Genomic DNA, 25993 nt, shown 5'->3' with positions numbered 1-25993 from the left:
CCATGTTTCCAAGATCCTTTTAGGAGTTCACCCGTGTTTTGTGAGGAAAAGAAACTCAACTGAAGCCTTTTCAGTTCTTTTTAGGTGGGAAATGGTTTCTGAAGTAGTCAGCGGGAGGGAGGCGAGGAGGTCAAGGGCGGAGTCAGCCGGTCCTTTGTAGTTAGCAAAGTTCACTGCTTCTTAAATTAGGACTCGCGGGCGTACTCTCTTATCACCTCCTTTGCTGATTTTAAATAAGGAGCCATCAAAACCTGAAATGCATATTGGGTGTCACCCAACACCCAGGCTCGACTGCCAAGGCGAGAAATAAAAAGTGCCCTTTCTCCTCCGGCTCCGGGAGGTGCCAGGTTGTAATCTGCAAATGTATTGTCTGGCCCTCGGGGCTTGATGGTTAATGATTTGCCGCAGGAGCCCGCCGGAGAAGCTCGAGGACCGACCGAGCCGACCGGGCGCGGGAGCGCGGGCGCAGGGACGGAGCCGAGCCCCCCCGGCCTCGCAGGCACCGCCTCCCGTCTTCCGGGCCCCAGCACTTCGGGGGGTTCCGGGCGCCGCAGACCGCAGGCTCCCCGATGGAGGCGGCCTCGCCGACGGGACCCGGCGCCCCGCCGCCCGGGCAGGGAGCGGCGAGCAGGGTGGTCGGCCTGCTGCGCAGGATGAAAGGCAAACTCTTCACCTGGTGAGTGGAAGGCGCGCGCCGGGCCCGGCGGGGCGCGGGGGGGGGGGGGGACACGGCGTGGGGGGGGGTCAGGGTGCCGCGGATCCGGACCCGGACCCGGATCGGGACCCGGACCCGGACCCGGCTCGCACGTGGCTGCGGAGCACGCGTGGCCGGGCAGCGAGCGAGAGGCGGCCGCTCGGACTTTGCAGCTGGTTCGGGAGACTCCACATGTGCACCAGGGATGTTGCTCTTTACCTGGCTTTGTGAAGCGCTCGGTGCTTCTCCCTCGGTTCCGTCTTAGAAATCGTGGGAATGTATTTCAGAGGATTGGGCGGAAATGCACCTTGTTGGCACTGTTAGGTGGGTCCCCAGTGGCCTCCTAGCGGGGAGGGGACGAAGTCCCCAAGGATGCTGTGAAGGAGGGGTGCCCACCCTCAGGCTTAGCAGGTAGCTGAGCTCCTCTTCCTGGCGCAGGCACTCGCATTCCTTTCGCTGCCAGGCCCGTCTGACAGGGCCCTGGCGGTGATCCCTCCACTAACAGATGAGTTCACCCAAGTGAGAAATCTGGGTTAAGTTTTGTGGTGCCACCCGGAGGGTAGTCCACGCTCTGCCTCCTTCCTGGGCCTGAGCGAGGCGACATGGCCACCTCCAGGGCTGGGGTCCAGGGAAGCCTGCTTCCAGTGCCACTGTGCTTTGAGGGAAATAGTCCTGTGCTTAAGGGATTGATAGTAACTCTGGGACAGAGAAGGCATTTCTGTGGTTACTGGAGGACTTGCATTCTTGAAATACACACAGATAACCCAGGACCTAAATGATGAAAGGCTACGTTATTGAGCAGGGAGTTATTGAGCATTCCCTGCGTCAAGTACTGTGGTTAGCAATTTAAAAGGATGTCATCTAATCCTCACCATTTTATCAGGTAGCACCGTTGTTATACCCACTTTGCAGATGGAGAAATAATAAAGAAGGCTAAGCAATTGGCCCAGGGCCATGAGATGACCTATAAGGCGCGGTGCCTGCCAGCCCCAGTCCTAACTGCACCCTTAACCACTCCTGGCCACTGGCCCCTCTCATGAAACAGGCGGTTCATTTTTTCCCCCCAGATTAGCAAATTTCCCTTTAAAGATTGTGAAAACTATGTCCTGAAAAGCCGTACCATTTTCAAAACTAGATCAATAATGGTGGATGCAGTTGTGTCGTATAATATAAATAAGTGTAGTTTTAAAAAGGATGTATTTATAGGGGAAAGTTGACCAAAAATCACCTTGTGTCATGCACTGTATATGTCCTGATAAGTTTAACCACAAGTTCTCACCTGGGAGGCAGTGTAATGTAATGGCTAATGGCGCGGATTCTGAACTCAAATGCTGTCTGTGCCACTTACCAGTTGCGTGACTATGGGCAAGTCACTTCACTTCTCTGCCCCAGCTTTCTTATTGTAAAATGGAGAAAATAAGAGTACCTACCACGTGAGGATGTTGTGAGGATTAAGTGGCTGACTACACTGGCTCATGCTACTGCTCTGCCCAAGTTAGTCGTCACCCACTCTCAGTTTTCCATTCCTCGGTGATGGGAAGATGTAGTGTTGCTCCAGGAGATGCCAGTGGCCCTGATTTTGGGACAGACAATACGTATGTCAGATAACAGTTTAATAAGATGTAGCAAGGATTAGCAATGGTTTTTTTTTCTCCTAATGTTCTAATTTTCCAAATCCTGCTAAGTTTTACACGCAAGAGTATCTAATAGCTTTCTAAGTATGAGATTTCTTCTGTCTTCGAACACACTTTTTTGGTACCTCCCTTATGGATCTTTGCTTTTCTTCTTGTGTGATAACTATTTGTGGGCATTTTACATTCCTGATGGACAAAGTCCTTAACAGCAGGAATCAAGTCTTTCATTTTTGTATTTTCCACAACCCTTAGCACATGAATAAATGAATGAATGAATGATGACAAAGGTTCTTGAGGTTTCCTTTCCATTCTGTCATACTCCCCACACTCTTCCCTTTATCGATCTTTATTCTGAGGGTCTTGGGCTGGAGCTTTTTTTTTCGGTTGGCAGAGCTCTTTTCATTAAGGGTTTCAGTCTTACCTCTGGCCACAGTCCAGACATTGGGATTCTGGTTTGTAGTTTCTTCTTGTCTTACCCAGCAATCAGAAGAGTGCAGCTTACCAGGTATTCAGGGCTCCTTATACTCAATATTTTAAATTCTCAGTATTAAAACTCATCCCCTAATTTGAGTTCAGCTATATGAATCCCCACCCATGGCCAGGGAATCATGGGAGATGGGGAGAGTTTGGTGAGTGGATGTGTTATCATCACATGGATGGGATATAGGCTAGTTTGTGACCACACAACTCTTCTCTGCTCCTTTTACCAAAAGGCGGTAAGAATAGCCCTTTTAGCAACTGGGTACTAACTACAGGAGAAAGTTTTGGGCCTAGAGCTGGTTCTGTTTTCATTATGAGAGGGATATATTCTCGGTAACCCCCAACTGCTGATACACCTGCCTCACTAGCCTAGAGATAACTTTTCTCTATGATTAAGAATATCGGATCACTCATTCAGTAAAAGGTTATGCGTACTTACTATGTGTCAAGCATTCATAATAACGAGTACTGTATGTTTCCAAGTAGACTCTGCTTGTAATTTGGCTTTTGTCATTTATTGCTGTCAACTCAAATGATAAATACTATAACAGCAGGATATGGGTTTCCAGGAATACCCGAAGATTTATTTAATTGCATGCCATCTAGCAGTTTACATTCTAACACATTATTCTGATTCATATATTAAAAATGCATATTCCTTATAATGACTATCAAATTTGTATCTCTAGCAAAAATCTTTAATTATTCATATAGTTATCCTTTCCTATCGAATAGATGGTAAGCTTTTGAGGGCAGAGATTTTATCCTATTTTTGTAGCATAATGCAAGACGTGTTCATTTATTCATTCTTTCATTCGCCAAACCTTGAGCATCTATGCTGTTCTAGGTAATAGATTAATCTCTGGGCTATAAAGATGAATAGGATTTGGTTCCTGTTCCCAAGAGAGCATAATCAAATTATGGTAAGAAGTTATGGTGAGTGCTTTAGAGGTGAGCACAAAGTACAGATGGCACAAAGGAGGGCAGAGATAGAGTCTACCAGGGTGAGGTAGGGCTGGGGAGCTTGACAGAGAATTGTGTTCAAGATTGTGACGCATGAATAAGAGTTTTCTAGGTGGTATAGGTGAGGAAGGGCAGTCCAGGCTTAGAGGTGCCAGGGAGGGTTTTGCTTAAGGAACTGCAAGTAGATTGGTCTGAGGCGCATGGGCTTGAGGTGGAATGAATGATAGTCCATCTACATGTGTACTTCTTGTGACTGTGTAGCGAAGGCCCTGGCCCTTTGGTTCCTCCTTTGTTCAGTTTCCTGTTTCAAAGGTTGAGGCCTAGAAATTTGTGAAGGAGTCATTTAGTGGTGTTTAACTGTACAGCCTTCATCTATTCATTTAGCAAACATCTCCTGAACTCTCACTGTGTGGGCAGCACAATCTTTAGGCTGGTGTGTAGCCCTGTGGAAGGGTATTGTTCTGTAGTGTTATTTAAGCAAAGATGGACATCGAAGGACTTTTTGTGGCTTTTTTAAGTGGGGGAATTGAGGAACTCTAGATCCTACCAGTCTCCAAAGTATCTCCTCCCTTCTCGCTTTTATTTGTGACGTTATTTACTTAACATCTGCCTCTTCTACTAGACTCTATCCAGGAGGTGAAGGATCCTATCTAGTATTGAATCCTACCATATAGTCTGCCAAGCATAGTGCCTACCTTGAGTAGATACACAACGAATGTCAGATAATTGGCTGAATGAATCCCTGATTCCAAATAGGAATTTTTATAATAGATCATATCTCTTAAAAAGAGATGTGTTTTCATTCAGCACTATAAGTTTATGACCCAGTCATGTTGTTTTGTTCATCTAGTCCAGTGTTTCTCAATCTCAGTCTTATTGATATTTTGGGTCAAAAAATTCTGTGTTATGGGGGGGGGCTGTCCTGTACATTGTAGGATGTAGCAGTATCCTTGGCCTTTACCCGCTAGATGCCAGTATCACATTCCCCTTCACCCCTCACCTCCAAGTGTGACAATCAAAAATCTCTCCAGACATTGTCGAATGTCTCTTTGGGGGACACACTCACCACTGGTTGAGAACCACTGATCTAGCCTATTGTTTCTAACTGCTGCAGGGAATTCTGTCATTCCATGGACACTCAGGTAATTTCCAGCTCCCAGCTTCTACAAACAACACTGATAAGCATGTTCATACACATCCTCTTATGTACCTGAGAAGAGCCATTGGCCAGGTCCGGGTCGAAGTCCCTCCAGGTGACTTTAAGTAGGAGGGAGGGGATGAACCCCACCCAGGATGGAAACTCCTTGGGCACCACAGAACCACTGTTGGTTGCTATTGTTCCATGCCCTTCCATTAGGCTATTCTATGAACATGATTTTATCATTGGCTACTTGCTCTGGAAGAAGAAAGAGGAGGCATTCTCTGTAGGTTTTAGTCCATTAGCCCTAAGAGCTTGGAGGGGTTGAGTAGAGGAATAATTTCTGGCTGGACAGACTAAATCTTTGTATTAACTTTATAACATTGCAAGAAGTTGTTAAAGGGACAGGCAGTAATTGTCCCCATGGAATATTGGGGAGAGGTAAGAGTGGACTTTAAAAGCTTTTCTCCAATAGGCCCTCCTCTTGGCTTCTGGCTGTTCTGTGCTGCAGGCCATGATCCAACAATCCTCCGCCTCCCAGCCCCCAAGACTGGGTCTAGACAACCTTTGGGTTATTTCTGCTCATCTCTGCACCTTTCTTCTGGTTGATTCGAAGGAAGATGAAATGGCTGTCAGTGCTCATTCCCTATCTCGGTAGCCCTTCTAGAATATTTCCTCCTCCAATCCTGATTGTCAGTCACTACTTCAGGCTTTTATGATCTCTTATTTGGCTTCTTGTTTCCACCTACCCAAAACCGTCTCACCACAGGAACCAGAGTGGCGCCAAATACAAGTAAAGAGTGTCAACAGCTGCCATCAAGTTAGAATTCCTCCTGTATCAGGCATCCTGCTTACATTTTATCAGTCCTTACACAATCTGATACAAATGGTTTTGGTAGTCCCTTCGACAGCAGATAAGTAACTTGCCCAAGGCTGTGTGGCTGGTGAGAGGCAGAGTTGAGATAATTCATTTGATTTCAAAGACCAGACCCACCTTACTATTTCAGAAATTTCATTGAGTCATGTTCAGGCTGACATCTTTCAGCTTCCTTCCATTACCTGCTCCAGTGGTTTGCTCTTGGGGTTGCCTGGAGGTTCCTCAGGGTCCATTATGGGGCATGTTGGGACATAGGTGCCGGTGGGCTTCTGGGATGGCCGCTGGCACCAACCCGGTCTCTTCTATAGTTGGGCTTTTATGCAAGGTGTTTGAAGGAAAGGTTCTGCAGCTAAAACTAGTCTGGGAGCCATTGGTTACTGGATAGAGCTCAAGCTGTGGTGGTTGTTCCTTTCTCCTTCCTTCTTTCCCTCCATCCCTTCCCCATTCCTCTTCTCTTATCTGAATGATATTTTTAGTGGTGTTTATTGTGGTAAAAATATATATAACATGTTACACACTAATTCTGCATCCTCCTCTCCCCTCAGTGCCTGGTAGCCACCATTCTACTTTCTGTCTTCATGAATTTGACTAATCTAGATCCCTCATATAAGTGGAATCATGCAATATTTGTCCCTTTGTGAGAGCGCGAGCTTCTTGTCATGAACTACAAGGCCCTCTGTCACGGGCCATCTTCCCTCCCCAGGCTCATCTCCCAGAACGTCCATCTCTCACCTGGCTCTCCCGTAACACTGACAAGCCTCTGATTCTCTCACACACATCAGAGTCCGCGCCTTTACACCTGTAGTTCCCTCCTCGAATGCTTTTCCTACCTGACCTCTTCTCTTACTAGCTACTTAAAGACTCTTTGTAGACTACACCAAGTCAGTCAGTCTTTTTTCCTGACTCCTTTCTGTCTCTCTTCTGACATGCCTTGGGTTGAGTGCTCGTCTATACCTGTTCCTAACTCATCACATTTGCCATATTGTGAAAGGTCATCACTAGCCTGGGGGAAAGCATGATGGCCAAAGATGGTAGTTCATCTTTAGTGCCTGTACGCCTCTGTGCCTGGTGTTGAACTGAAATGGTAGCAGTTGATTTTTAGGAACAATAAAAACCTGTTTACAACTCAGACTTGGTAAATAAGATGTAAGAGTTAGAACTGAAATAAGATTAGGATATTTCTGAAGAGGAATTTTCAGAGATGTTTCAATGGTAGCCATACCTGTGGAAGAAGCAAATTTCCTCCCAAGGTAACTGCTTGTGTGTATAAGTTTTGCTAAATTTGTTTTAAAAAAAAAACCTATAAAAACTTTTTTACTATTTACTGAGGATCATCAGAGAAAAATGAACCATTTCACACAGGTAAATTTTATAGATAACTTAAAACTCACTCTTTAAAGTATCAAAATTTACTTTTAAATCCAACTGAATGGCACTATTTATGTAATGGATTACTCATTTCTGTTAATCAATTTATTCAGAATCTGGGGCAACAGTTTTTCGACATTTAATTGGTTTGTATCAAACAACTTTGTAGGACACAGCAACCTATTGAATTACTTAGTGGGTCCATTTGCAACTAACCCTGGAGATTTTACCAAGAAAAACAAAACATTATTTAAAAGTTTTCATGGTGTATTTAAAACAAATATATGAGACCACTCGTCTTTTAATAAACAACATATAACCTTCATGATTCAAGGTCATCATTATGAACTTTAGTTATTCTATTTAGGTGGCAGTAATCTGCTTAGGGGCCATTGAAGTAAATTATATTTTTCAGACTTTTTTCTCACGGTTGTCACGTGATTTTTTTCTTTGTTAGTGACCATATCTCTGGAAGCCTGCATTTTTTCTAAATTATGACTTCTAACCAATTCTAAGATAACACAATTTCTTAGAATTGCTTGTAGGGAAAGTATAACTAGGCCCTGTATAAGATTTAAATGGTTTTCATTTTAACAAATTATGAAAACTGTCAGTCCACAGATTTTGAGACTTTTTTTTTGGATGCTTACAGAAGTCTGTGTTAATTAATCAGGTAAGTGATATGTCACAAAAACTTGGTTATTCATGTTAACGATGTAGAGATAGACTCCATGAAAAAGAACAGATAAGTCCTATACTTCTTTCTAGTCATTCCTTGGAAACCAGAGTCTTTAGAGACAGATTGACTCAGTTTCTTCAGTTCAACAAGTCCTTACTGAGTGCTTGAGGCTAGTATTGTGCTGTGTGATTAAGCCTGCCTGGAAGAGGTTAGAAGAGCGTTTCCAAAGATTTTCACAGTGGTATCAAGCTAGAGATAAAAATCATAATAAAAGCCAATCTTTGTTGAGTAACGATTACTTAGTGCACAGAGAACAACATCACTATTCCAGGGACTCCGGGTGGATTAACTCATACAATTCTTACAATAATTTTCTGCAGTAAGTGTTATATAATACTATCATTACCAGCCTCATTGGACACTTGTGGAAGCTGAGACACAGAGAGGTTAAGTAATTTTCCCTAACAGGATTAGTCACACAGTAGTAAGGAATGCAACCAAGTGTCTCCTCCTCCCCCTAAGGCAGTCTGACCCCATAGCCTGTGTTCTTAACCATTGAGCTACCCTGCCTCTTGTGAGCTGGGCAGCAAACAGAAGCCTTGGACAATTTACAGGCCTTCTCGGCCCCCCGAATTTTTGCTCTCTATTTGTAGCCTCAGAGATGCCAGAGAGCATAAAGTCAAAGGATAAATATAACGTGTCTTCCTGAAGTATGATTCAATCTATTTTTTAGACTCCAGTTGCACAGAAGTGGATTAATCATAATCCCTAACTTTGACACACTGTCATTGTTAGCCCATGAATGATTAAATATTTTTTATGTAATAAGTTCCTGTAAACCACCACCAGCCCTAAAACTAGAATCGTGATGGTAATGTACATCTACCTATTATTGGTCATTCCTTCTTTTATCCCCCTTTTTCTCCAACAAAAGATAGTCACCATCCTGAATCCTCCTTTCACCATTTCCTTGCTCTCATTTTTATATATGTCATTTTATACCTCTTTGTATTTCGTAAAACATGTTTTTTTATTATCAGTTTTTTACTTTATTAAAAGGATATCATGCTATATATAATCTGCTGGGATTTCTACTGTCATGCAGGGTGTCATGTGGGGGCTCTGGTCCCGCTCCCCACATAAGGATATGGTGAGGCCAAAAAGGAACACCCACGGAGCCATAGATAGGGGAGTCATACCATTATAGTCTCTCTGGCGGCTGGGCTGGAGACACAGGAAACAGGAGCCACAGGATCCGCAACGCGCCTTCCGCTTCTCTCAACCAACCTCACTTGCTAACTGCAATCTGCCCTTTCTGCAATCTGCAATCCACAATCCGCGCTTGCTAGCACAGCCACCATCTTCTTGCTATCCCCCATTTGCTGCTAGCGTAGCCACGACAGTTATATTAGTGGCCGGTGGCTCACTGGTTACAGCTGACGGCCAACTAGCCACAGCTGATGGCCATCCAATCACAGTTGATGGCCATTTACTACCCGAGTGAGCACCTTTCCACATGAGGGCGAGAGTGTGGAAATTGCACTCCTGGCTTGGTCCCTGCATATACTCTCCCCCCACATTGCTAAGATTCATCCATATTATTGTTTGACGCTGCAAAACACTCACTTTATAGATTTTTCTTTCTTTCCGTGAATATACCACAGTTTATTCATTCATTCTGTTGATGGGCCTCTGGGTTTTTTCCAGGTTTTTTGCTATAGTGAACAGGACTTCTAGAAACATTCTTCTATGTGTCTCCTATCAATCACTTGTAAGAGCTTCTTTTATCCACACACATGCACATTACATACATCTAGGATAGGAACTGCTGGATTGTAGGGTATGTGACTGTTCAATTTCATAAAATAATGCCAAACTGTTTTTCCAAAGTGGTTGTACCAATTTACACACCCACCAGCTGAGTGTTAACAATCCTGTAAAACAAACATCCTTTTTAACACTTTTTTTCTTTTTTTTCTTTTTAACAGTGTTATCCGACTTTTAAATTTTTGACAGTCAAATGAATGTAAAAGGGTTTCTCTTAATTTGCATATGCCTGATAACTAATGAAGTTGGGTCTCTGTTTAGTTTATTGGCCTCATGTGTGTCTACTTCTGTGAAAACCCATATTACCTGTGAAATACCTGTGTTACCTATGGAAGTCCCATCCTTTACACATTATTTGTATATTAAATAGTTTGCTCTATACAAAATGCAATTTACATGGATTTTAAAGATAACACCTGAGAGTTGAAAAAATTGGGGCTTGCATCAGTTTACCCATTAATGCTCATTTACTTTTCCTTGCCTAATAGTGGTAGTTCAGTAGAAAAGTTTGAGAGTAGTTGAGTTAGCTGGATTAAATTAGAAGCAACTAAAGATGGAGCACGGAGGGAGGATATCATAAATAGATTTTCTGTCTTTTCTCTTATTTTCATTAGAACATTCCTTATTGAAATAATTGTAGAACATATAATCAAACGCGTTGTGGTAATCGATGCCCATTGTTAGAAATGCAGGATAATTTGTATCAATTGTCCTTCCTGCATGGTATAATCCTCAATGTTACATATTTCACTTTTGTTATTATTAGGGAGGCAGTATGTAGAATGGGAAAAATACAGACTTACTAATTTTCTGACCTTGGGCACGTTATTTAACTTCTCTGAATATCTGAAACTAGTTTCTCACGGGTACAATTGTACTGTACTCATAATCCCTGTCTCACGAGAGTTTTTGTGAGATTTAAATGAAACAACATATATATAAGCACTTAGTATGAAAACTGTCACACAGTTATCTTTATTAAATCACCTCACTTTTGTTAGGATAATAAGAAAGGCTTTTTGAGTTGCCAATAGGTGAAAGTAGTGTATTTCCAATATAACAGTGATATGAGCCACACTGCGTGGGTGGCTCTCCAGGTTTTGTCATTTGCTGCCTGTGGGATATTGGGAAGGTATTTAACATCTCTGTGCCTCAAGTTTCTTTATCTTTAAAGAACAATAACAGTAGTACCTACCTCATAGGATTGTTGGGAGGATTAAATGAATTAGGACCATGAAATTGTGAAATTGTTAGAACAGGTTTGGTACATAGTGTGCACTCAATAAATGTAGGTATTATTATTATTATGGTTGTTAGTAATAATAGTAACAGTAATAATAATGGAAATAGTAACAATAATAATAGTAACAATGCTAGATATTATGTGGATATATATATGGGGGGGGGCACAAAAATATCCATGACACAGTTTCTACATTCATAATCTAGTAAAGCAAATGCAACAGACATATGAAACACTACAGGCAGAATGTGGAAAATAGGGAAAGAGAGTTACAACCCAAATGACATAGAAATTGAGAGGTCATCATTTCTAGAAGAGGCACCATTGTTACAATCTTTTTCCCCCAAATTATTTCATTTTCTATGCATAGTAGAATGGAAAGAATGGCTTTAAAGTTTTACTTGGATTTTACTCCAGTGCTGCTATTTATTTCCCATATGAACTTGATTAAAAAATTTGAACTTTGGCAAAATGATACCTACATTTTAACGTTGTATGAAAAATCCAATAAATTTATATAAGGGTTTAGTTCAAGGACTGTCACTTGCCTCCCTTTTATTGTAGATAGGGTGAGTATTAATATGTTTTCCTTGTATTTATGATTATCTAAGAGTTGTGCAAGACATAATATATAAGAAGAAATAACAGGATTTACAATTTTTACTTCTATTGGTTTGTCTAAAACTAATTCTGTATTTTCTGCTTGATGTCATGGTTTTATTTTCTCCCTGGAAAATGAGAGTGCTTTAATCCAGAATGGCTCCTGATCAGCTTTGTCTGCAGTTGTTTAATAGACTAGGCTTATTTGATGTGATTATCTCATTACTAAGGAAATTCACTGAGATGAATGTAAACAGAGCTTTATGATTCAAGTATTGCTTTAAATTATCATAAGCATCATTGACTTAGTGTATTAGTTTCCTATTGCTGTCATAACAAATTAACACAAACTTAGGGGCTTAAAACAACACAAATTTATTATTTTACAGTTCTCACTGGGCTAAAATCAAGGTGTCAGCAGGGTTGTGTTCTTTTCTGGAGGCTCTAGCAGGGAATGGATTTCCTTGCCTTTTTAAGCTTCTTGCTCACAGCTCCTTCCTCCACCTTCACAGCTGGTAACATTGTGTCTCTCTGACTCTTGTGGTCACATCTCCCTCTGACAACAGTTTGGAACGGTTCTCCTTTTAAAGACTCGTTGAGATTGAGCCTCCATGGATAATCCAGGATAATCTTCCCCATTTCAAGATACTTAACCATAATCACATTTGCAAATTCCCTTTTGCCATGTGAAAGGAAATAACTGTTTTCCTATACTTAATACTTCTGACAACAAATGTGTGGGTTTTTTTCTCACATTAACCGATTCTCCAACTCTCCAGGCATAAAGTGGGTATCCTATGATTTAGTTAGGACATGAATTACCTGGAGTTATCACAGACCCTACAGGTTAAGCGCTCAGTCCCACAAGATTACCCTCCTACTTCCCCAACCCCCTTTTGGATATTAGTCTCAAGTCCCAGCTTGTCACCTTATACTTCTGATTGACTGGGAGTCAAGAGCAAAATATGTATTTCTTAATATATCACAATATCACACCAGGTAAGGTGACCTATTCACAGGTTCCGAGGGACTAGGGCAAGGACATTTTTGGGGAGCCATTATTCTGCCTATTACATTTGGTGATAGAATCTGAAAATGGTTCCAATAAACAAAACAAAACAAAACAAAACAGCTTTAGAGCACAATGACTACCTGGGTACTGGTAAAAATGTAAGCAATAATTTGTAAAATGTCAAGGAAACCTTTTCTCAACTCACCTAACCCACAACCTTTTGCACGTGGTCAGTGTCTGAAATAATCAGCCAAGAATTGCTAGACGTTTTTCCAGTTCTACCACAGATTTGAAAGAGATCGGATAGCTGCTGATTCCTGGATAGGCTGTATCTCCACCCTTCAGTCACGTGGGAGAATTCACAGTGCTGTTCCATTTGTTGGGACAACACAGCACTTCTTATTCCCTTTCTTTGAACCTGAACAACTTCAGGTCTTTATTCTTCAGGTCTCAGATGAAATATCACTTCATGCGTAAAGCCTTCTGTGAAATCTGACATTAGGTTAGGTCCCAACCTAACTGTTTTTTTAGTGTTTTTCTTCACGGCTATATTGTGAATTCAGGGGCTCTATTATTTCTCTATATCCCCAGAGCCTGACATAGTGTCAGGAACCTACTGAGTACTAAAAAAGTATTTGCTGAGTTGAACTGGGTACCATTAAGAAGATGGTAATATGGTGGCTGGTTAGTTCAGCTGGTTAGAGCGTGGTGCTGGTAGCTCCAAGGTTGCCTGTTCGACCCCTGCATGGGCCGATGTGAGCTGCGCCCCCCTTAAAAAAAAAAAAAGAAGATGGTAGAAAAGGTTACTGTGGGTTGTTGAAGCAGGCAAGAATTACCACACATTCCAGTCTCTAGGCAGAAGTCTTGGAGTGGTGTACTACTGCAAAGAATACCCCCTTTCCTGGAAAAAGACAGAGGTGTAAACTTTATCTGGTCGTACTGGATGACCCCTTTGATCAGCTCCCTTTGACAAGGCTGCGGTTTCGCAGTCCTGTCCAGTCTATAGGTGCAGTTACTTTCAAATACCTCAAGTGGCTCTTCTTTTTCCACACTTTTCTCTCTGTGTGTGTGTGTGTATGTGTGTGTGTGTGTTTTAAGGTTTCGGTCGCCAATCAAGACATAGAGTGCTGACCCCTTGAGTTAACATCCATTTGATTTTTCTGCTTAACTCTGATTTCCTCGAGGATCTGATATTGATAAGCTTTCTCTCTTCCTGGCTGTGGGATGATATCGTGATGATTCAAGTTGCCAGGTATTGCATACTTCAGTAGTATTTATTAAATTGAGTGGAGTATGTTAGGATATATTTGCACAGAAAATTCTAACTAAAATGTAAAATAATTATAATTCTATGATAATTGGTTTAATTCTATAATAACTGAGTCTGTAGCTATTACGGACTATATTACCTATTATAAATACACGGGAAATATAACATTAAAGTTATATTGAATGATCACATAAAAGATCAGCCATTTATAAAAGGAGATAGCGTTAAAATCATCCAACCTGTATTTTTGTAGCTTCATCCATTTTCATCAAATATTTAGTTAGAGAGAAAAAAAAGAGATGGAACCTCTATTTTGAAATTATTCTAACAGAATCATGTTGGGGGGAGCATAGTGGGCTAACAAATGTGCTCTACTTAGTGCCAGGGAGTTTGTATTTTGTACCTAATTCTGCCGCTTTTGAATAACATCAGTTAAGTGACTCGTTTCACCTCTCTCAGCCTCAGTTTCTTCACCTGTAACCCCACAGCACGGTCAAATGATCAAAAATCAAATAAGATAGGATATAGAAAAGTTTTGTAAATTGAGAGGTACTATGAAAACATAAAGTAAGGTATTCTGATGGGGTCCATTAGCATGAATGTAATAAATAAATAATACTTGATGATGATCGATGCCCCATTGGCAAGTCCAGGGAACTTGAAGTCAGCAGTTTGGAAACCTTGAATTGTCAACAGAGACTCACGGGGTATAAGGAAGTTAGGGGAGAAACAGAATAGAGAAGGTGAGCTGTGAATCTAAATTAGCACAAGGATTCAAAATGATGCATCAGAAAGTCTTCTCAAGTTATTATTTGTATTTCTTTCTGGTCCCTTCACTTTCCTGGTTCTTTTAAGAAAGAACAGAAAATGTAAAAATAGATTTCTCGCTGTTAGAAAACCTGGTATATACAAAATGGATAAAGAAGAAAACAGAACAAAACAAAAATGTCCTATAATCCCACCCCAATTCTCTGCTAATTGTAAGGTTCAGTCAAACAGGCAATTTGATTCATTCATCAATCTAGTCACTGACTTCTTACTCCTCCGTGAGTATCCTTTGGCTCTAGGCCCTCTCCTGTACCTGCAGAGTCCAAATAAAATGAAACAGTTCAGGAACTAGCAGAGCTGGGAAGGCCCAGAGGTTGAAGTTCATTTTGGTTGAAAATGTCCTGAGTTACAACTAAAGTGACAATGCAGTCTGGTGGGTTACTTGCTGGATCTAGACCCACACTAAGTTCGCTCTTTAAACTTCTGTTGCATTTTTCTAGAGCACTGCAAAATTGGTTAGCTTTCCCTCCCTTCTAGTCTAAGTTCAATATGACATATTGTGAAGAAAAGTAGAGGAAAAACGGTTTGCTAATTTTAGGTGTCCTGTTCCATTATTCTGTATAGTAATCGTAAATAGAAAATGAAATGGGTGTTATAATATGGGGCAAGTTTTGGAAAAGCTTGTCTCATTATTTCATTAAATATCAGACCGTGGTTTTGGCAAAACTTTATGAACATGCTTCTAGCATTGTAGATAAGAAGGCTGAAATCTGAACCCCTGGATTCCTGTTCTTAGGAGGAATTTTTCAGTTCTGTGTGCCTGGAATATCACGGTCAGTGCATTTTTTGGTGACCAGGCTCTAGATAAAGTGGCTCTTGCTTTTCAAACTCACGTTTATACTTGAAAATAAATGTATTAATTTATAATGAGAATTGTTGCTGTTAAATTTGACAGTTGGTCACACCATCCCAACAGAAAAATCTACTTAGGAAATATAAGATCTGAAATTGCTTGTTGAATCTAGAACAAGGACGAAAGAAATTACATGTCTCCACCTCCTTCAGGACACCTTTTCTTCTACTCTTGGTGTCTGCCTTCCAAGCAGCTAAGACTAAGCTGTTAATTCATCTGGAGACTCTTGCTCATGTGTAGGACTGGAGAAACTTGGGGGGTTTCCTTTTCCTAGAATTTATATTCCCTGGGCGCAGTAGACTCCTGTCACTCTTTCAAGTCCTATTTCAATGTGCATTGCAACTAATTTTACATTTTCATTTTAAAGTTGAATGCTTTCTGGTGGTATTTAGGTTGACACATTTCCAAGTTACACTGTGGAATGATTTTTTTTGTGGTTTATTATAGTCCCCCTGCTATAGGTGGCCTTCAGAAAGGCCACTTTCTCTGGTGGCATTTTTTTTTTTTTACCTTTGCAGCAATTCAGCCAGCCTATATTGATTCGCACACTGGGGGAACAAAGATGAGTATCACGTTATTTTTGCCTTTTTTGAGCATACAACCTACCTGGGGAGCCTAACACATATACTAAGTAGAATACAGCGTGAGACATTTTATATTAGATCATCAATCTTTGGGGTTTTCCTCCATTATAAACCCCTTTTATTAGTTTTCTGCCAGGAATTATATATTTTGAAAAATTTTGAAACCCCTCTACTTGCATTTGTTAAGTAATACTGAATTTATTTTTTCTCTCTCTTTTAACTAATTAGACACTAAGACTTCTGATTAGCAAGAGAAAATGAGTGTTTCTACACTTGGTTGGTATCGTTATAAGTGAAAGTAAATAAATGTGATTTTTCAGTTTGTCTTAGCAGCCTTATCATGGGTAAATGTAGGGTTTCTGTCAGGCTTCAAAAAAAGCTTTTTATTTTGGGAATGTTCAAATAAGAGTAGAGACTCTTACCTACTGTGATGTACCTGTCACCCAGTTTCAATAATTATCAATTCATCTCGATACCTCTCCACTTCAGCTGGCCTGGATTATCTTAAAGTAAGTCTCAGGCATCATATAATTTCGTGCATAGATATTTCAGTATTAAAGATAAGACTTAAAAAACATAGTCATAATACCATTACTCCATCTAAAAATTAGATGAGGACTAATTGCAAGATAAGGACTTAAAAAACTTAGTCATAATACCATTACTCCATCTAAAAATTAACAATAATTCCTTAATATCAACTCTTTAGTCCATGTTCAAATTTTTCCAATTATCACATTTTTTTCTAGTTTACTCAAATTATGAATGAAAAAGGGGCTACATAGCAAATGTGACAAGTTCAGGGGCTCCATGGTAGACCTGACCAACTCAGTGACTGAAAGTAATCACATTGGATGATCTGATCATAAATTCGTAACTGGGCAGATCATGGTGGGTAATCACATCCCAGACTTATAGCTTCCTTAGTTTTGAGACCACAAAACTTCTCATTGTTATCTTGTTGCCCCACGTATCTCTACTTACTGTAAGTGTTAAATGTTAACTATTCTGTACCCACCAACGTAGAAGATGTATCTTTCCATTTTACTTTTTATCCAATCCTAGCGATTTTCTTTCCTTGCTTTCTCCCACCTACCTCCTTAATCTACCACCAGTGGATATCATGTAACCTTCCTTAGATTTTCCCCTTTGATTCTAAATGTATAAAAATAACTGCCAAACTGCCATTCTCAGGAGTATTTTCTCAGTCTGTTTAGAGCTTGCTTCTAGGCATGTCTTCAGTTATTGGTTCAGATAAATTCTTTAATTTTTTCTATAGGTTTGGATTTTTTGTTGACAAAATCAAGATGCACATAGGGCCCATACATTTCAATGGTTTGTTATATGTACATCTCTTTCTTCTGTGGGCTTCCTCTTTTTCTTGTAGTTTATTTTTGAAGAAATAGTTCATTTGTCATGGAGAGTTTTCCACATTCTAAGAGGGCTTTGCTGATTATATCTTTCTGGTGGGTTTACAGTATTTTCTTCTCAGAATATGTTTTTATTCTTTTATTAAAGTAAAATACATAGGATTATAATGGAAACCAATTACATCTACTTAGGTATTACACTATTAAAAACACATTGTAATATATGTTAATATATGTGCTTCCCCCCAATATAACAAAGAGAGAGACAGCAAATATGATATACCTTGTGATGGTAATGCACAGTATCTATGAAATAACTGCTATCCATCCATGTGTGCAGGCTCAAAGCCCACGTCATTCTTAGCATCTCCCTCTGCCCCAAAAACCTGTCCTAAAACATGAACCTGTCCTAAAAAACATGTATAAGTACTAAAACTTTTAGAGAAAAATAGCACGTATATTAATATAATCACATGAAATAGCAAGATCTCACAATGGGTGTTTACCGTGATTTTGGAGTAGTGATGAATGTACATGATTATTTTGAAATTTCAGCAACAATTGTTGTACAATATGAAAATGTATGTGAATTCTTTGGCAGCAAACTCACAGGTACTGCTAGTACTCCTACAGTTTGTTGCCTATGTTCATAACTGAAAGGAATGTTAAACTGTAGTTAAATGTTACTGAAAATCAGGATGTATTTTGTTCCCATCCACGTTCATAGATTCCCCCAGAATATTTTCATGGATTTGATCCATGGAACCCTGTTAAAAATCCTGTGGTCTTATTTCTTTTTTTTGGCAAGAGTATTTCATGCTAAATAGTATATACTGCCACCATAAGTTACATGATGTTTGCTTGTCTCTCTCTTTGTTATATTAGGAGCCATTGAGGTTTATCCTAGATTCATTATTTTATTAAGGGTTGTAAAATGATATTCTATTTCTGTCATTTCATTTTTATTTATTATCCTTATATTTCTACAAAGACAAACTCTGTCATAAACTCATTACCTTGAGGTATACTTTGTATAGAAAGGGCAGGATAATGTTTGCTTTTCCACCCTTTATTTGCCATTGTAGGTTGGTTCCCTCATATCCTCCAAAGATGACCAATCAGTTTATTTTTTATTTTTTTAATTTAAGTATTGCTATTAAGTCATTGATTTAAACATATTGGAGGTATTTCATTGCAACTGTTCTTATTGATGCTCAGAATTTCTTTCTTTTTGTCATAACTGCTCTAGTCTTTGATAGCTTTCGTGCCACTTGGTGTGACCAGGTGTTCCAGGCTTATTTGGTGCATTTTTTGTCCTAGGTCTGAAATCAGCCACTCTCTAAGGAGCCCTACTTCTTTTTAGTATGAAATATTATTTAGTTGCCATATTCTAGGCACTAGGAGTGTTCGTGACTGTTGGTTGGTCATTGTTTCAGGGCTTTTCCGTGGACAGAGATAGGAAATATATAATACATATATTTAATGCCTTATGAGTTAATTCTAACTTTCAATAAAGTTCAGAAGTATAGGGTTTTAACTTAACCTCTTTAATCTTACACCTTCATCTTTTTTTCCTGTACCAAAAATTAATACATCAACATAATTTTTTATTTGCTTTTTTTCACAATACACATACACAGTCTTGAAGTAATACCGACACCACCTCCAAACAATTTAAGATATTTTACAGTTCTTATTGTTCCTGTGGTATATTCTATTAGGAATGTACTGTCAAATTAGTGTGTTTAAAGTCACTTGAAATGATTCCTTTCTATTTGGTTTGCCCCTAACTTAAAACATTCTTAAGTCTATTTCAAAATTTTTCTTTTTAGAGATAATTTTTCTCCCTCCCCTTCCTCCTTCCCCTCCCCCAACTCTAATTCAAGCCATTGTTCTCAGTCTAGTTGTGGGGTGCAGCTCCCTGGCCCATGTGGGAATCCAACCAGCGACCTTGGCATTAGGAGCATGGCGCTCCAACCGCCTGAGCCTCCCTGCCCCCAAAATTTTGTTTTTTATTTTAGATGTGGCTTTTTAAAACTGTAATTCTTGTTTTATAATTATATAAACTATTTACAGGGCTCCTTAGACAAATCTATAAAACAAGGTATACTCAAAACAAGGTATATACATATATATATACCTTTTACTTTGCTCTCTTTCTTGACCCATAGGCAACTTTAAAAAAACAGGTTTTGTTTTATCTTTCCATATAAAAATATTAACAAATATAGGTAAATGTTAGCATCCCCTCCCGTTTTCTGCCACATTTCCTTCTTTTTTCTTTTTTTTAGTATATCCTGGCAGTCATTTTATAGCAGTGTATGGAAATATTTGCCTTGCTTTTTATAGCTGCACAGTACTTTCTTAGTGTTTATTCAGCTAGTTCCCCATTGTTAAACATTTAGGTTTCCTTCTTTAGTCTTTTACATTATATATAGTGCAGCAATGAGTAGCCTGTATGTACGTGTACACCTTCTGTACTTTTGCAACCATATCTTTGGGGTAGATTCCTAGAAGTAAAATTGAGAAATTCTCCCCCTCCGCCTCCAAGGATTGCATCATTTTGCATTCTTCCCAGCAATGGTCAGAAGTACCGTTAAACTTTCTGAAATGTCAAAAGCAGCTCCTGAACAGCCCATGGATTATTGTCACTAGTTGCATGGATTCTTAGAGTTGAGAGACCTCAGAATTGGAAGCACTGCTTTAGAGCTTTACTACTCCAAGTGTGGTCCATGGACCAGCAGCACGAGCATCACCTGAGAGCTTTTCTGAAATGCAGAATCTCAGGCTTCTCTTCAAACCTACTGAATCAGAACGTGCACTTTAACAAGATTCTCGGGCGATTCATATCACATTAAGATTTGGGAAGCACTGGTTTAGAAATGTGCTCTTTAGTAGTATAGCCACCAGCCGCATGTGGCTATTGAAATTAAACTGAATTACAGTGAAATAAAGTGAAAAATTTAGTTCCTCATTCACACTACTAGCTACATGTCAAGAGCTCAATAGCCACTTCTGAAACATTTCCATCATGGCAGTAACTTTGATTGCACATTGCTGGTCCATGGTTACGCTGTCCAGTGTGGTAGTCACCAGGAACCACATGTGGCTGGTTTACTTTCAATTGAAATTGCATAACATTAAAAATTCACTTTTTCTTTTCATATTTGTAATAGGATTTTTATAGAAATGCTAGATGTTACTATTCTGTACCAGGTATTTACAGGTGGCAGATGTAATAGATTTTAAAATCTTCCCAAAGAAGCTATGCTCCATGGAAACCTTTTAACTCTAATACTGAATCCTGCCGTCAGCTGACAATCTAAGAGCAGCACAGATTTATTGAGATATAACATGAAGAAAAATGTGTGATTTGCATTCAGCTGATGTATTTTATTGGTCATTTGGAACTCTTTTTCTTCAAATAAAAGGGAGAGATTAATTCAGTTGTTTGTCATCCTTATTGCATATTAGGCTTATCTTGGAGGCTTTTAAAATAGGCTGACATTTGGACCCCACCTTTTGAGAATCTGATTCGGCTGGTTTGGTCTCGAGTCTTGGTGTCATTTGTTTTTAAAGCCCCCAATGATTTTTTAATATACACCCAGGTAGAGGATTACGCATCAAATTTGATGTTGCAAATGAAGAAGAGCTAAATAAATGAATCAATCCCATGATTGTGTCTTATGTATGTTTTATGTAAAACTAGTGTTCGAATTAGGCAGAAACCCATGTTATAGACTTTCTTTCATTTCTGAATCTTTCTGGACATTATTCACATTTCTGGTCTGTGATCAAGAGTCTCATCCACTGTGAACATTCTCGAGGAAGTTTGAGCCTTTCTTCCCTTTGGCCACATACGCAATTCTGTTTTCACACTTTCCCATTTTATTGTGGTTCTCTGTCATGAGATCTATCTCCTCAACTAGACAGCAAGCTCCTTAGCATGCTCCACAATGGTAAATGTCCTTTAAGCACTAATATGTACGAGGCACTGTGTTAATCATGGAGGATATAATGTCTCTGTCTCCTTTTGGAACTCGGAGTCTTGGGGGAAGAAGATCCACAAGCAGTGTGACAGGTTCTCGGAGAGAGTGATGGGGTATTTTTTCAGGGCACACAGCATGAGCCCCCTAAACTGGTCAGGGAAGAAGAGGGTCAGGACCTGGGAAATATAGAGGTTGTTTAAAATCTAAATTTCTTTTGCTTGTCACGTATTAGGCACACAACAAACTTTAGTAAATGTGTGACTGAATAGCTTACTGACTGAATAAATGAATAAGCGAAGATATAGGGTCATTAGAAAGCATGTGCATGAGTATGTGTTTTGGAATGAAAGGGATGTTAACATACGTACTTTATTTAGGTTTTCTGGAAGAAAGAAGAGGTGAAATAAAATGCCTTAAAATCTTTCCTTTTTTTTCCCAATAGTTTATTTTTGTAAAATAGTTTTTTTCAATTATAGTATATATACAATATTATATTAGTTTCAGGTGTACAAATCGTGATTAGACATTATATAATTTATGAGGTGATCCCGCCAATAAATCTAGTACTCACCTGACACCATACATAGTTATTACAATATTAGTGACTGTATTCCTTATGCTATACTTTATATTCCCATGACTATTTTGTAACTACCAATTTATATTTATTAATCCCTTCCTATTTTCCACCCATTCCCCCAACTTCCCTCCCATTGGCAACCTTCAAGTTGTATCTATGAGTTTGTTTCTGTTTTGTTTGTCAATTTTGTTCTTTAGATTCCACATAGAAGTGAAATCATATGGCATTTGTTTTCCTGTGTCTGACTTAGTCCACTCAGCATAATAACCTCTAGGACTATCCATATTGTTGTAGATGGCAAGATTTCATTCTTTTTTATGGGTGAGTGATAGTCCATTGTATATATGGACTGCCTCTTTGTCCATTCATCCACTGATGGAAACACAGGTTGCTTTCATATCTTAGCCTTGTTAATAATATTGCAATGAACGTATCAATGCATATGTTCCTTTGAAGTAGTATTTTGGGTTTCTTCGGATAAATACCTAGAAGTGGAATTACTGGGTCCTTCTTTGTCTCTTGATATAGCCTTTGTTTTAAAGTCTATTTTGTCTGGTATAAGTATTGTTACGCTTTCTTTCTTTCTTTTTTTTTGTTTTGTTTCCGTTTTCATAAAATATCTTTTTCCATCTCTTTGTGTATTTCTTTTGATCTGAAGTGAGTTCCTTGTAGGCAGCAAATAAGTAATCTTGTTTTCTTATCATTCAGCCATCCTATCTTTTGATTGGAGCATTTAATCCATTTACATTGAACATAATTTTTGGCAGATATGCAGTTATTGCCATTTTGCTACTCATATTTTTTATTTTTTCTTCTTTTTCTTAAAGAGGTCCCTTTAACATTTCTTGCAATACTGCTTTGATGGTTATAACTACGTCAGCTTTTTCTTGTCCGGGAAACTCTATCTAAATTCTATTTGATTCTGAATGATAACTTTGCTGGGTAGAGTAATCTTGGTTGTAGGTCCTTGCCTTTCATCATTTTGAATATTTCATGCCAATCTCTTCTGGCCAGTAAAGTTTCTGTTGAGAAATAAGCTGACAGTCTTATGGGAGCTCCCTTACAGGAGCTCCCTTATGCTATTTTCTTGCTGCTTTTAAGATTCTCTCTTTGTCTTTAAGCTTTAGCATTTTAATTATGTTGTGTCTTGATGTGGGCCTCTTTGGAGTCATCTTGTTTGGGACTCTGTGCTTCCCAGGCTTATATGTTTATTTTTTTCACCAGGTCAGGGAGTTTTCTGTCATTATCTTTTCAAATAGGTTTTCAATTCCTTGTTCTCTCTCTTGTCCCTTTGGTACCCCTCTGATGCAAATGTTGGCACTCTGGATGTTGTACCAGAGACCCTTTAAATTATCCTCATTTTTTTGATTATTCTTTTTTCTTTTTGCGACTTATCTTCTAAATCACTGATTCCATCCTCTGCTTCACCTAATCTATTGATTCCCTCTAATGTATTCTTTATTTCAGTTATAGTGTTCTTCATTTCTGACTGGTTCTTTTTTGTGTTTTCTGTCTCCATTCTTATGTTTCCTATCTCTTTGTTGAAGTTCTTGCTGAGATCACTGAGCATCCTTATAACCAGTGTTTTGAACTCTGCATCTGGTAGGTTGCTTATCTCCATTTTATTTAGTTCTTTTTCGGGAGCTTTGTTCTGTGCTTTCATTTGGGACATGTTTCTTTGTCTCCCCATTTTGGCTGCCTCCCTGTGTTTGTTTTTCTGTATTAAGTAGGGCTGCTATGTCTCCTGGTCTTCATAGAGTGGCATTATCTAGTAGGTGTCCTGTGGGGCCCAGTGGTGCAGTCTCCCTGGTCACCTGAGCCAGGTGCAGCAGGTGTGCCCATTGTGTGGTTCATGTGTGCCCTCCTGTTGTAGTTGAGCCTTAGTTGCTGTTTGCACATCAGTGGGTTGATTGGTTGTGAGGACTGGCAGTGAATACAGTGGAGGAACTGTTGTGCAGGGGAGGACACAGGATTCACTTTGGCAGGACTTTGGTGCCTGCGCAGTCTGCTCTTTGGGAGTGTTGTCCTTGGGGGCAGCCAGTTGGTGCTCCATTGCTGTCCAAAGCTGGCCACTGGATGAGCTGTCCTGTGACCTCCTGTGAGTGGCCCTGCTGCATACCAAGTTCAGCCGCAGCTCGTTCCCTGCCCGGAGCCACCTGGAATGAGCCACAAAGCAATCCTCAAATTGGCGCCACCCATGCTGGAGTTGGAGGTGCCTGTGAGAGGCCAGGCCTCAAACCGAGGCCGGCTGCCACCAATGCTGGTCTTGGGGCTGCTCAACAAGAGGTATGTGGCATGCCTAGGCCAGATGCTGCATTTTTGTGGTTTGTGAACTTTTGAGAGATTTTAGGAAAGTCTGCAGCACAAGCCATGGCAGGCTGTTTTTATGTAAAGCCACTGAAAGCAGTTTGGGTGGTCTCGCAAATTGGGTGGGGTGGGATCTCAGGGAATCACCAACAAACAGTATTAGAGACTCAGATATGGCAGCCGCCTGCATCTGCACCCTGGGAGGGGGAAGGGCTCAACAAAGGAACAGTGGCTTCTGCAGCACTTCTGTCTGGCAGAAAGCTGCCCCTCCAGCCCTCACCCTGAAGCCCCAAAATTCAGTTTTTCCCCATATGTCCCTGGTGCCTCTCGAGCTGCTGCCCCAGTGCTGGAGCTCAGAGCGAGTGAGTCTGTCAGCAAGTAAGTCTGTGTGTGGTCCCTTTAAGAGAATGCCTGGAAGTGTAGCCACCCTCTGTCTCACTCAGCCACAGTTTCTTCTGGTTTTCACTGCCAGAAATTGTGGTTACTTCTCTCCCCTGCACTGGAACCCTGAGCTTGGGAACCTGGTGTGGGGTTGGGACCTCTCTCTCCTCAGGAGGTAATCTCTGCAGCTGAGGGAACCTTCCTGATTTTTAACCTCCACACTCAGGTGTAGGACCAGTCTGTTCTGTGTCTCCACCCCTCCTACCAGGTGGTTTCTGTATGTCCTTAGTTGTAGGAATTCTGTTCAGCAAGACGTCAGGTGATTCTCAGTGATGGTTTTTCTGTAGTTTAGTTTTAATTTTGATGTGGTCATGAGAAGAGACAAGCACAGCTTTTCTTTTTTAAAGATTTTATTGGGGAAGGGGAACAGGACTTTATTGGTGAACAGTGTGTACTTCCAGAACTTTTTTCCAAGTCAAGTTGTTGTCCTTTCAACCATAGTTGTGGAGGGTGCCATTCAGCTTCAAGTTGTCCTTTCAGTCTTAGTTGTGGAGGGTACCGTTCAGGGCGCAGCTCAGCTCCAGGTCCAGTTGCCGTTGCTAGTTGCAGGGGGCGCAGCCCACCATCCCTTGTGGGAGTCGAGGAATCGAATTGGCAACCTTGTGGTTGAGAGGATGCGTTCCAACCAACTGAGCCATTCTGGAGCTCAGCGGCAGCTCAGCTCAAGGTGCCATGTTCAATTTTAGTTACAGGGGGCGCTGCCCACCATCCCTTGCGGGACTTGAGGAATTGAACTGACAGCCTTGTGGTTGAGAGCCCACTGGCCCATGTGGGAATCGAACCGGCAGCCTTCGGAGTTAGGAGCATGGAGCTCTAACCGCCTGAGCCACCGGGCCGGCCCAAGCACAACATTTCTACTCTGCCGTCTTGATCAGAAATCCCCCAATAATCAAATCTTCTCTTTTTTCAATCCTTAAATTCTTAAATTCATACAATATATCCAAATAGTTGTGTAGTAGGCAGTGACCTTCCTTAGTTTATCTTCTACCTATTTTCCTGCTTCTGCCCCAAATAATCCATAACTCTGTTTGCTCAGCTTTGTGGTGGCCTGGCTTCCACAGCGTGTAGCTGCCTTGGGAAACAAGTCTTGGAGTTGGACCATATCCTGCCATTGAAGTTCACTTCAATGGAGGTTCCGTTTGAAAAACCATGACAGGATATATCCCATGGTTAGATGCAGATTGTTTCTGGCAGCTTCCTTTAGAGAGGAACAAATTTTGTTATGGGTTAAGTTTATAATTCATATGAACTATGAT

At 40.3% G+C, this 25993-nt stretch overlaps 1 protein-coding gene across 1 annotated transcript in view; it reads left to right on the top strand.

Moving 5' to 3' along the window:
- Positions 1–449: 449 nt before the first annotated feature.
- Positions 450–25993, top strand: part of SLC35F2 (solute carrier family 35 member F2) — a 44397-nt gene continuing 18853 nt past the window's right edge. The window contains exon 1 of the mRNA XM_081062295.1: positions 450–676. Within this exon, the coding sequence (XP_080918421.1) occupies positions 570–676 (107 nt within the window). The 5' untranslated portion in view covers positions 450–569. The remainder of the gene's footprint in view (positions 677–25993) is intronic.

The sequence above is a fragment of the Rhinolophus hipposideros genome (genome assembly GCF_964194185.1).
Source record: "Rhinolophus hipposideros genome assembly, chromosome: 10".
Classification (NCBI taxonomy): Eukaryota; Metazoa; Chordata; class Mammalia; order Chiroptera; family Rhinolophidae; genus Rhinolophus; species Rhinolophus hipposideros.
The sequence above is the reverse complement of the archived record's forward strand: the minus strand, read 5'-3'. Positions and strand labels throughout refer to the sequence as shown.